Here is a 12,767-nt window from a genome sequence, read left to right as displayed (position 1 = left end):
GTGCCGACATTTCTAAAGAGATGAAAGGAGACAGAGTGTGCGTTCTTCTAGAATAGCTGCTAGAAACGCTGAGCTAATTGGGAGACGCCCTAGCACCTCCTGAGTGGGGAATTCAGGGCTATAAATCAGAAGCAGGAGCAGTCGGTTTTCGCTGGTAACAACAACTCTGATGTTGATGTTTTCACTCCAATTGAACCTGCTTTGTGTCTGCTGCTAAGGACTTAGTGATCATTGCCCGTTGTCTCATGGAAGACTGCTGTTTCTTTTGGGACTTTGTAAGAGACTTTAATTTTTGTCTGCATTAAGACTTCCTTGCTCTTTTGCATTTTCAACTGCATTTGTTTATCCTTTGTGTTTGCTGAAGTAAAGCATTTTTCTTTTACTTTCAACATTGATTAAGGCTGTTCTTGAAGGGCAACTCAGGACAGAAAATAGCAGATATTTTGCCTCCCTTGTGGCATATTTAACAAATTTGGAGGTTCCTATTCATCGAAGGGCTTTCGCCCTCGCTCGATGCCATGCTCTCCCATCAGCTGTACTTGAAGGCTGCTACCAGAAGATCCCATTCCCAGAGAGATTCAATAGAAAACAATAGAGCATATGCTCCTCCAGTGCCCGTTCTACAGGGGTATCCGTGCCAGGCTTATCTTACCTCTGATATAGAAGTACCCAGGCCGTTCAGGACAATTTTTTACCTCCCTGCTACTTGCAGATACTAATTCAGCTACAACCTACAATGTTGCAAAGTTTTGTGCAGCAACATACAAAATCCGTCAGGGGATGTTTGATCCCAAAAGTTAACTGTGTATGCAGTAATCATCTTCCTTGATTCTATAATTTGCTGTGTATTGTATGTTTTCATTCTGTTTTCCCTTCCGTTCCCTCACCCACTATTGTCCTTCAGTATTTATCCTTGGAAGATGCCTGTGAGTGAGTTTTTTATTGTGTAGAGGTCAGTGCATAACTGATCAACACACAGTCTTCACAGAGTGAGGTTCCACTGGTGGCATAGTTTAACACAATGACCATCACTTCTCAATCTGTTGCTGCCTTCTTCCGCCTTCACAGCCGTTGTAACATGTACCATGTTATCCTCCGCCTGCTCTGCCATTGAGGTCTTTGAGTCTTCGGACTGTGCTTGGTCTGGATCCTCCCCCGAGGCCACTCCTGGGAGTGCACGACTCCGGTCGCTGTGCCTACAGATTCATTGGAACATGAAAGCCCCCTCACCACATCAATGTGACAGTCTTAAATGTACTAAATGTACCAAGTTCGTATGAAAGTGTGACTTTTGTTGCCTATGCTGGTCTATGACTGAAATAAATGATTTGATTTGATACTAGTGGTCAATATTTGTTGGATAGTATGCCTCAGTAATTCATGTCATTAATAGGATTTCATATTTGGCTGCACTGGATTCCTGACATGCAATACCAATTAATTTCTTCTATATGCTATATCAGGCATGGGCAAACTTGGGCCCTCCAGGTGTTTTGGACTTCAACTCCCACAATTCCTAACAGCCGGTAGGCTGTAAGGAATGTGGGAGTTGAAGTCCAAAACACCTGGAGGGCCCAAGTTTGCCCATAGTTGCGCTATATAATAGTGTTTACTGATTGGTAGATGACACACAATAATCCTTGCACTTGATGCCAACTAAAATCAAAACATCAAAAGACAATTTATTGTGGGTTGTTGTAGGTTTTTTCGGGCTATATGGTCATGGCCTAGAATGCCTCTAGACCATGACCATATAGCCCGAAAAAACCTACAACAACCCAGTGATTCCGGCCATGAAAGCCTTCAACAATACAATTTATTGTCTTTTATAAACCCCTGGGATCTGTAGATCATGGGAGTTCATTGTGCAGTGCAGATGCTTCACCAAACTACAACTTCCATTGTATAGAGCTCAGGCAATTACGTGGTGTCAAACTGGAATACTTCTACAGGGCAGAAGCCTCCTAAGAGGCTGAATAACATAGAGCATCACTTTGTACAACATTGCCACCTACTGTCACCCACACTGACTTTGCAAATAGGCCTGAGTATATGTTTGTCTAGATACATTTAGAGCTGAAAAAACAATTGTTTTGGACAACTGGTGCTAAAACCCTCCTGGCAGCATGGAGTTATAGACCAAAAAAGAATTTCTTCCAAGCTATGGATAAATTGAATTGAGAATTCAACATAAGCATCTATGCAAGCACCTACGCAAGAGAGAGAAAAAGGGCTATGTCTGACAAAGAGGGCTCAAAGAGGGGCCACAGGTTGAACTGCTAACTGCAGAAAACTTGCTGACCAGAAGATTAGCAGTTCGAAGCCGTGGATCAGGGTGAGCTCCCACTGTTAGCCCTAGCTTCTGCCAACCTAGCAGTTCGAAAATGTGCAATGTGAGTATATCAACGAGCATTGCCTCGGTGGGAAGGTAAAAGGTGCCCATGTAGCTGTGTCGACAAATATAACCAGGAGGGTCTACGAACAATAGGATCCTCGGCATGGAAAAATGGAACAAGAGCACCTCCCCTTTGCTAGAGTTGAGCCTTGTCTCAAGACGCTGGAGATGGAAAGAGAATCATAGAATCCTAGAGTTGGAAGAGACCTCATGGGCCATCCGGTCCAATCCCCTGCAGGAAAATTGCATTCAAAGCACCACCCTAACAGATGGCCATCCCGCCTCTGTTTAAAAGTTTCCAAATATCACACTCCGGGGCAGTCGGGCTTTATTTCCTGAAGTATGGACTGGTTGGATCTTCTTGCAGTCCAAGTCACTCACAGAACGTTCCTCCAACACCACCGTTCAAAAGCATCTCTCTTCCTTCACTCACCCTTCCTTATGGTCCAGCTCTCACATCTGTAGGTGACTATGGGGAATACTATTGCTTTGACTATGCGGATCTTTGTTGCCAGTGTGATGTCTCTACTCTTCACTATTTTATTGAGATTGGTCATTGCTCTCCTCCCAAGAAGTAAGCATCTCCTGATTTCATGGCTGCAGTCTGCATCTGCAGTCATCTTTGCACCTAGAAATACAAAGTCTGTCACTGCCTCCACGTTTTCTCCCTCAATTTGCCAGTTATCAAACATTCTTGTTGTCATAATCTTGTTTTTTTTATGTTTAACTGCAACCCAGCTTTTGCACTTTCTTCTTTCACCTTGATTAGAAGGCTCCTCAGCTCCTCCTCGCTTTCGGCCATCAAAGTGGTATCATCTGCTTATCTAAGGTTGTCAATATTCTTCCAGCAATTTTTACCCCAGCCTTGTTTTTAGTACTGATCACAAATGTTTCGGCTTAGCATGAAGTCTGTTCCTTGGTTCCCATTTAGGGTCTGCCCACCTAAGCTGGTGCTTTGTACCTAGATCTGAATAGTAGGAGAGGAAGGTCTCAGTGTTGGAGAAAAGATCAGGCATGGGCAAACTTTGGTCCTCTAGGTGTTTTGGACTTCAACTCCCACAATTCCTAACAGCCGCTAGGAGCTGGGCATGTTTAGCCTGAAGAAGAGAAGGCTGAGAGGAGATATGATAGCCATGTATAAATATGTGAGAGGAAGCCACAGGGAGGAGGGAGCAAGCTTGTTTTCTGCTTCCTTGGAGACTAGGACGCGGAACAATGGCTTCAAACTACAAGAGAGGAGATTCCATCTGAACATGAGGAAGAACTTCCTGACTGTGAGAGCCGTTCAGCAGTGGAACTCTCTGCCCCGAAGTGTGGTGGAGGCTCCTTCTTTGGAAGCTTTTAAACAGAGGCTGGATGGCTATCTGTCAGGGGTGATTTGAATGCAATATTCCTGCTTCTTGGCAGAATGGGGTTGGACTGGATGGCCCATGAGGTCTCTTCCAACTCTTTGATTCTATGATTCTATGATTCTATGATTCTATGTCTAATGTAGATTGCCTTGTGAAGCTTACTTACCTTTTCTCTATCCTATATGTCACGAGAAGATAACGAAACAGAATATCACTTTTTGATACTTATCTTTCTGATAATAAGTGTCCATAGCTGGGCGAGTCCTAACAATACATGCAAACTGATTGAAAAACAAATCCCAGATTTTGTTCTTGTTCTTTAAGATTTCATATTGGGTTATATTGACAAAATGTTTACCTTTGAAAGCATTTCATGGTTCAATAATACTACTATTAAACTTATATATCACCGTTTAAATTACATCCATTTTATGAAGAGTGAAACTCACGTGTCTAACTGCCAAAATACAGCCTTACTAGAAGGAATACAATAATTACAATTTAAAACATTAACAATATTGCACCTAGAAGTAAACACTATAGGACTGGTCAACATGGCAATTTCTGAGGGAGAAATGCGAAAAGTTGCTGACACTTCCAACTGAAATGTCCCAAACACATAATTTTGTCGATATATACAATTTGAATATGATGCTAATAGCGGTACTAAAGAGGGTGCCTTGCAAAGAAAGTTAAATAGTTACCTGCAAAGTCATTTGATGTTCTTTCTTTCCTCTTTAGTATATAGTTGTACCAGGAGCTCAAAGAAAAAGTTCTGAGATTATCGCCAAAATAAAATTTTGGATTTTCTGGTCTTTTTAATCAATCCGGATATTTATTTATTTTTTGGTGTATGTGTCAGGAGCAACTTGAGAAACTGCAAGTCGCTTCTGGTGTGAGGGAATTGGCCGTCTGCAAGGACGTTGCCCAGGGGAAGCTCAGGTGCTTTTGATGTTTTATCCTCCTTGTGGGAGGCTTCTCTCATGTCCCCGTATGGGGAGCTGGAGCTGACATAGGGAGCTCATCCGCGCTCTCCCCGGATTCGAATCTCTGGAGCCCCCAGTGGTGCAATGGGTTAAGCCAGCTTTTCTCAACCTGGGGGGGTCACAAGGGAGGTGTCAGAGGGGTCACCAAAAACCACCAGAAAACAGTATTTTCTGTTGGTCATGGGGATTCTGTGTAGGAAGTTGGGCCCAATTATATCGTTCAGAATGGGGTTCAGAATGCTCTTTGATTGAAGGTGAACTGTAAGTCCTAGAAACTACAACTCCCAAATGTCAAGGTCTATTTTTCCCAAACTCCACCAGTGTTCACTTTTGGGCATATTGAGTATCTGTGCCAAGTTTGGTCCAGAGTCATCATTGTTTGAGTCCACAATGCTGTCTGGATGTAGGTGAACTACAACTCCAAAATTCAAGGTCAATGCCCACCAAACCCTTCCAGTATTTTCTGTTGGTCATGGGACTTCTGTGCACCAAGTTTGGTCCAATTCCATCATTGCTGGAGTTCGGAATGCTCTTTGATTGTAGGTGGACTATAAATCCCAGCAACTACAACTCCCAAATGACAAAATCAATCCCCCCTCAACCCCACCAATATTCAAATTTGGACGTATTGGGTATTTGTGCCAAATTTGGTCCAGTGAATGAAAATACATCCTGCATATCAGATATTTACATTAGGATTCATAACAGTAGCAAAATTACTGTTATGAAGTAGCAATGAAAATAATGTTATGGTTGGGGGTCACAACAACATGAAAAAGTGTATTAAGGGGTCGCAGCATTAGGAAGGTTGAGAAACACTGGGTTAAACCCTTGTGCTGGCAGGACTGAAGACCAATAGGTCGGAGTCTGGATATGCCACTGGATAAGACAATCTTGGCAATGTTAAAGACCACTGGTAAGCGTTGGAACAGATGAATTTCCACTGGATACATTCTCCCACTCATGATGAGATTTGGACAGAAAATATTGGAATTAGTGGGGCCTCACTCTCAGAAGGAAAGGTTTTAGTAACACCTGTGTGCTACTCCTTGGATGTTACAACAAATTGCAGGTTAGTGCCTTTAACAATATACAGAAGCAGGAGCATTGAATCTATCGTAAACCTTGCAAAGTGGATCCAACAAGCCAAAAGAATGCTGTGTGATGCCCACCTTTATCTACAAGTGGAGCCCAGGAGTCTCCCCTATAACACACATTTGCATGTGTAAAAATGCCCAGGGCCAACTCAAAGCTACCCCCAGAAACATTCACAGGCACGGCGAGGCTTCCTCGCTATATACACAAATGTACACAGTAGTACAACGACTGCAGACAGCCTTCACGCATTGATTTCCACCGTGCTTCCCTCCCCTTGCTGCTCCCGGACAATATGAACCCCAGCAGTCCGCACCATGCGCGTGGTGTTTGGGGTGCGCCCCGGTGAGTTGGGGGACCGGGTGGGGGATATGTGTGTTCTGGAGCCAGCTGGAGACCGGACTGGGGAGCGGTGGTATCTACGCACAGACCGAACGGGCAGTCCAGGCGATCTCCCAGGAGGAGGCGGAGAGCTTGAGTAGCTGGGAGGGGAGGGTTCAGCCGCCTTTGGGGAATCAGGACGGGGTTCCTCTTCACCTTCTGGAGAGTCCTTTCATGGGAAACGGGGAAAAACAAAGAAGTCAGGTGCTGGGAGCAAAAATCATAGTCCATACCAAGACATTTCAGTGACCGCTGAAAAAGCACACATGGAAAAGTACCGTATATTCCGGCATATAAGACGACTGGGCGTATAAGACGACCCCCAACTTTTCCAGTTAAAATATAGAGTTTGGGATATACTCGCCGTAGAAGGCTACCCCTCTTCCAACACAAACCAAATAAAAAAATTAAAGCATCATGGTAATTTTCCTATTACTGTACCTCCTTCTCTGCCTCTCAGATCTCACACATACAAAATGGGGGACGCCTGGCTCGAGAGCAGTACGTGTGAAAAAGATCTTGGAGTCCTTGTGGACAACAAGTTAAACATGAGCCAACAATGTGATCTGGCGGCAAAAAAAGCCAATGGGATTTTGGCCTGCATCAATAGGAGCATAGTGTCTAGATCTAGGGAAGTCATGCTACCCCTCTATTCCGCTTTGGTTAGACCACACCTAGAATATTGTGTCCAATTCTGGGCACCACAATTCAAGAGAGATATTGACAAGCTGGAATGTGTCCAGAGGAGGGCGACTAAAATGATCAAAGGTCTGGAGAACAAGCCCTATGAGGAGCGGCTTAAGGAGCTGGGCATGTTTAGCCTGAAGAAGAGAAGGCTGAGAGGAGATATGATAGCCATGTATAAATATGTGAGAGGAAGCCACAGGGAGGAGGGAGCAAGCTTGTTTTCTGCTTCCTTGGAAACTAGGACGCGGAACAATGGCTTCAAACTACAAGAGAGGAGATTCCATCTGAACACGAGGAAGAACTTCCTGACTGTGAGAGCTGTTCAGCAGTGGAACTCTCTGCCCCGGAGTGTGGTGGAGGCTCCTTCTTTGGAAGCTTTTAAACAGAGGCTGGATGGCCATCTGTCAGGGGTGATTTGAATGCAACATTCCTGCTTCTTGGCAGGGGGTTGGACTGGATGGCCCATGAGGTCTCTTCCAACTCTTTGATTCTATGATTCTATGTGTACCTGTACCGTTTCACTGCAGTCTTCAGGAGCGAGATCTGAGAGGCAGAGGAGGAGGTACGCTAATAGGATACAAGGGCAGGCCAGACAGGTAAAAGAGTTGTTTTTCTGGGCCCAGAAGCACTATCTCTTTTTTCCATACCCCAGGTGCGCCAGACACCTGCAGCTTGCTCCGCCCTTCACTTACACCTTCCCGGCGAGGCACCCCTTCATCTCACCATTGGGACCACATTAAGTCCACAAATCCTGATGAATGGATTTTCTTCTACCAATACAGCGTCGCCCTTAATGCTTTCATACAGTCGCTGCATATGGGAGGAACGTGGCCACTGCCATTTTTGAGATCCACCCACAATATACAACAACCACAGATTCTCCAATCCGGATTAGAAGTTTCAGCACCAGCTCTATAAGACGACTCCTGGCATATAAGATTACTCCCATGTATAAGGCTACTCCCATGTATAAGACTACTCCAGCATATAAGACTACCCCGTGTATAAGACTACCCCAGCGTATAAAACGACCACCGTGTATAAGACGACCCCTGACTTTTGAGAAGATTTTTTTGGGTTAGAAAGTAGTCTTATACACCAGAATATACAATAATGGGCACAGCTAGACACAGCTATGCATAGAGGGCAGGAAACATTTTGCCCTCCAGTTGTCTATCCAAAGAATAAACAGCTGATATGAGTGCCGCTGGAAGTCATTCCAGACAGATTTGCCCAGGCTTATTCTGTAAGAACAAGAGGAACAGCCTTTTTTGTGGCTGCTCCCATACTTTGGAATTCCCTCCCTAGGTGCCTTGAATCCCACTAGGAATCTTTTTTCTTAAGAGAATTCTGTCCAAATAGAAATAGTTCCCTCTGGATTGGCATAAGGTTTCAGAACCAATGGGAAACCATGCTCCACTACACCCAATCCATGTTCCACATGGAGAAAAGTTGAGCAGTGTTAGCAAAATGTCTCATGACATACTTTTTCTTATGGAAAAGACCCAAACACAACAAGGCTGCAAGAGTCTCCAGTACAAAATCTCTCAGAGGTGAGGCAACTTTGGCCCTCCGGGTGTTTTGAAGCAGAACACCTACTGTCCTTTGCATGCAACATTGCTGTAATGCGCCTTCATATCAACTCCAGTTTATGGCAACCCTGTGAAGGAAGGTGTAATAAAATTGAGGCTGACCATAGGTTAAATATATCAATTCCCAATGTTGTTGGTAGTATTAGCCGCCACCACCTCAGCTTTATTGGTCTGAGGAACCAAAGCTGTGAATGTGTTTTAGGTAAGATGTGTTTGCCCTGGGTTCTTCTATTGCTTCTTAACTGGATGACTGGACTTTAAAAGTGCTTGACAGACTGAGGCTTACACCAGCTAAAAGTGAACTAGAAAAAGTTTATTGAGCTTTAAACAAACATCTACTCATAGAATGAGTGGTACAGAAGTGTAATTCAGTTGTAGAGACTTAGATATTTAAACAAGTAGTGTTACTGACAATAAAGCTTTTAAAACTGTGAGTTTCCTTAAACACACTGTTCTATTCTTAGAAACAGTATCACTTGGAGAACAGACTCCTATCTGTCTCTCCCACAGGGCAATAAGATATCTTAACTTCTCCTAAGTTTAATAAGACAAAACTCTCTTTTACTGGTCCTCTCAACACAGTAAAACCCTAGCCTTTGTCTCAACCTTATTCCCTAACCTTAAGGTTCACTTTAAAAACTCTTCTTCCCTGTCAGAACTCTATCTAGCTTCCTCTCCTAAAATCCTATCCTTCTGTGTCTGATGTCAAGACACTTCTCTCTCTCTCTCTGTCAAGAGCTGACAGCCTTTTTCCCTCTCTCAACCGACTCCTCCCCTAATTGCTCTACCCAATCAGGAGTCAGCTTGACTCCTCCTCCTGCTTCTGCCTGTCTTCCAAGATGACAGCTACTGATATTCAGGCTTCGGCCTGTTCTCCTAAAAGGTAGATTTCACTACAGAAGGTTTTATTCAGAGTGAGTTTTGCCTCTGTCTTCCTCTGAGGCTGAGAGAGTATGGTTTGTCAAATGTCACCCAGTGGGTTTCCATGCTTGAAAAGGGTTTTGAATCAGTGGTGAGCTCTCTTATGAGCTCCCTGCAAATAACTTGCTCCTATTTTTATCTCATTAGAGTCTTTTAACATTTTATCATGTACATGTGGTCCACCTACTGTTATTGTGATTGTGTTTATTGGAATGTTATTTTGTTACTGTATTCATATTTTTTTCTTTTTATGTAATTTTGATGATGTTGCTTGTTGGTTATGTTTTGGTTTTATTTTGCTGTAATATGTTGTCTGGGCTTGGCCCCATGTAAGCTGCTCCAAGTCCCCATTGGGGAGATGGTGGCAGGGTATAAATAAAGATTATTATTATTATTATTATTATTATTATTATTATTATTAAACACGATATTAAACACTGTATAAAGTGCCTGAGACAGATCACTTTATACCAGGGGTCCTCAAACTAAGGCCTGGAGGCCAAATGCATCCTTCCAAGGTCATTTACCCGGCCCTTGCTCAGGGTCAACCTGAGTCTGAAACTACTTGAAAGCACACAATAACAACAACAACAATCCTATCTCATCAGCCAAAAATCAGGACCACACTTTCCGTTGAAATTTTAATAAGTTTATATTTGTTAAAATTGTTCTTAATTTTAATTATTGTATTGTTTTAAAATGTTTTTTTGCACTTTTTTGTCGTGTCAGGAGCGACTTGAGAAACTGCAAGTTGCTTCTGGTGTGAGAGAATTGGCCGCCTGCAAGGACATTGCCCAGGGGACGCCCAGATGCTTTGATGTTTATACCATCCTTTTGGGAGGCTTCTCTCATGTCCCCACATGAGGAGCTGGAGCTGATAGAGGGAGCTCATCCGCCTCTCCCCGGATTCGAACCTGTGACCTGTTGGTCTTCAGTCCTGCCGGGACAGGGGTTTAACCCACTGCGCCATCGGGGGCTCCGGTGCACTACAAATAAGATATGTGCAGTGTGCATAGGAATTCATTCATTTTTTTTATTATTATAATCCGGCCCTCCAACAGTTTGAGGGACTGTGACCTGGCCCTCTGTTTAAAAAGTTTGAGGACCCCTGCTTTATACATTCAATATACATTCCATATATTTCACTTGCATTTTTAAAAAAAATGTGTCAGAAACGATTTGAGAACATACTGCAAGTTGCTTCTGGTGTGAAAGAATTGGCCATCTACAGACACACTGCCCAGGGGACACCTAAGTGTGTTACCATCCTGCTGGGAGGCTTCACCCATGTTCTTGCAAACTAGAGCTGACAGACAGGAGCTTACCCCATCTTGCGGATTTGAACCAGCAACCTTCTGGTCAGCAACCCAACCTTCAGGTCAGCAGTCCAGCCGACACAAGGGTTTAACCCATTGTGCCACCGCAGCTCCATTTCACTTGATTTCTTCTTGGAAATAGAAGAAAAACTGAATGGGTTGTTGTAGGTTTTTTGGGCTATATGGCCATGTTCTAGAGGCATTTCTACTGACGTTGCGCCTGCATCTATGGCAAGCATCCTCAGAGGTAGTGAGGTCTGTTGGAACTAGGAAAAAGGGTTTATATATCTGTGGAATGGCTGGGGTGGGGCAAAGGACTCTTGTCTGCTGGAGCTAGGTGTGAATGTTTCAACTGACCACCTTGATTAGCATTTGATTGCCTGGCAGTGCCTGGAGCAATCTTTTGTTGAGAGGTAATTAGATGTTCTTGTTTGTTTCCTCTCTGCTGTTTTGCTGTTGTAATTTTAGAGTTTTTAAATACTGATAGCCAGATTTTGTTCATTTTCATGGTTTCCTTCTTCCTGTTGAAATTGTCCACATGCTTGTGGATTTCAGTGGCTTCTCTGTGTAGTCTGATATGGTGGTTGTTGGAGTGATCCAGCATTTCTGTGTTCTCAAATAATATGTTCTCTAATCTCCTGAATGTAATGGTCAGGGCTGCTGATGAAATCCCAAAATCATTATCTTGGGTTTTTTAATGGGCTATGATCTATTTCAAATTCTCCATTTAGGGTTTTGATGGGTGCTCTTGTTCTTATAACTGCTGATTTAAATGATCACTGCATGAATCACTGTTGGGACTAGATACTATAGATACAGAATGGAAGGAAAATAGTGTAGCAAACTGGGGATATCTCGCCCTCTTGCGGAGGCACTAAGGTGTGACTCTGCCTCTGGACTGCTGCTGCAGCCTCCTCTGAAGCATCACACTCTTTTCTGGCAACAAATCAGCATTGTATCATAAATGTGGCAGGTCCTACAAGACTAATTGGAATTTTCACAAGAGTTTCATGGCCATAAAAAACTCTTCCTCAGATGCAGTGATGAAATAAATAACTAAAACTAGTTTGCAGTGACTTGAAAGCACTCAACAACAACCAACAAATGGGAAAAGGAAGTCCATCAGTTGTTTATGGACCCAAGTTATGTAGAGCTTTACAGGTCAGGACCAGCACCTTGAACTGTATTTGGAAGCAAATTAGAAACCAGTGTAGGTTTTATAATACCAGTCTTATGTGGTCCTTAAAAGGCACGCCTGATACCAAGGTGCCACATCTCTTACAAGTTCACTACTTGGGACTTACTTTGTCTTTCAAGATGTACAAAGCCACTGGATTTTTGCGCTCGTGTTCTCCACTTCGAGGAACAATGTCAACTGCATCAAAAGAAGAAAAGTCAGCGTTCTGTTCGTAATCTAGATTTAAAAAAGGATCCTGAGCAGAGAAGAGACAAGGATGCTGAAAGAGTCTGTCAGGCTCAAGGACCTAACTAGATTGGAAAAAATCTGGTTCGCTTTTTCATTCTGTGGATTCTACCTTTTTTGACCTAGGAAATGTAAGAAGAGTCTAAAGCAGTGATTCCCAAACACTAGTCCTCCAGTTTTAGAGCTTCAGTGACTGGAATCCTGAGTTGTCTTGGCCAATTGTCATTAATTCTGGGAGATAAAGTCCAAAAGATCTGGAGGACCAGTTTGGGAGACCCTGAAGGCAGTGGTTCTCAACCTGTGGGTCCCCAGATGTTTCGGACTTCAATTCCCAGAAATCATAACAGCTGGTAAACTGGGTGGGATTTCTGGGAGTTGTAGGCAGTTGGAATGATAGTAGATGATAGTAGATTAGGACTGAAGGATCAGACATTGGCAAGAATGGTTTACCGTCATGTTTTAAATGCTCTTCGTTCTGATCCACATATTCCAAGGAGCTTTGCTTCTCCATTTTCCGCTTGTTCCTAAAAGAAAAAGCCCCAAAGGGTGTGTTAGTTTACCAAGCTTTGAAAGCCAATTTGCACAAAACACAATCCTTCAATTTTGGATTTTGTTTTGT

General features: G+C 43.3%; 1 protein-coding gene across 1 annotated transcript in view; it reads right to left on the bottom strand.

Moving 5' to 3' along the window:
* Positions 1–3,987: 3,987 nt before the first annotated feature.
* Positions 3,988–12,767, bottom strand: part of HEPACAM (hepatic and glial cell adhesion molecule) — a 42,040-nt gene continuing 33,260 nt past the window's right edge. Inside the window, exons 5-7 of the mRNA XM_060787597.2 lie at positions 12,599–12,672; positions 12,030–12,100; positions 3,988–6,378 (exon numbers count right to left, since the gene is read on the bottom strand). Coding sequence (XP_060643580.2) covers positions 6,073–6,378; positions 12,030–12,100; positions 12,599–12,672 — 451 coding nt within the window. The 3' untranslated portion in view covers positions 3,988–6,072. The remainder of the gene's footprint in view (positions 6,379–12,029; positions 12,101–12,598; positions 12,673–12,767) is intronic.

The sequence above is a fragment of the Anolis sagrei genome, chromosome 7 (genome assembly GCF_037176765.1).
Source record: "Anolis sagrei isolate rAnoSag1 chromosome 7, rAnoSag1.mat, whole genome shotgun sequence".
In the NCBI taxonomy this organism is placed as follows: Eukaryota; Metazoa; Chordata; class Lepidosauria; order Squamata; family Dactyloidae; genus Anolis; species Anolis sagrei.
The sequence above is the reverse complement of the archived record's forward strand: the minus strand, read 5'-3'. Positions and strand labels throughout refer to the sequence as shown.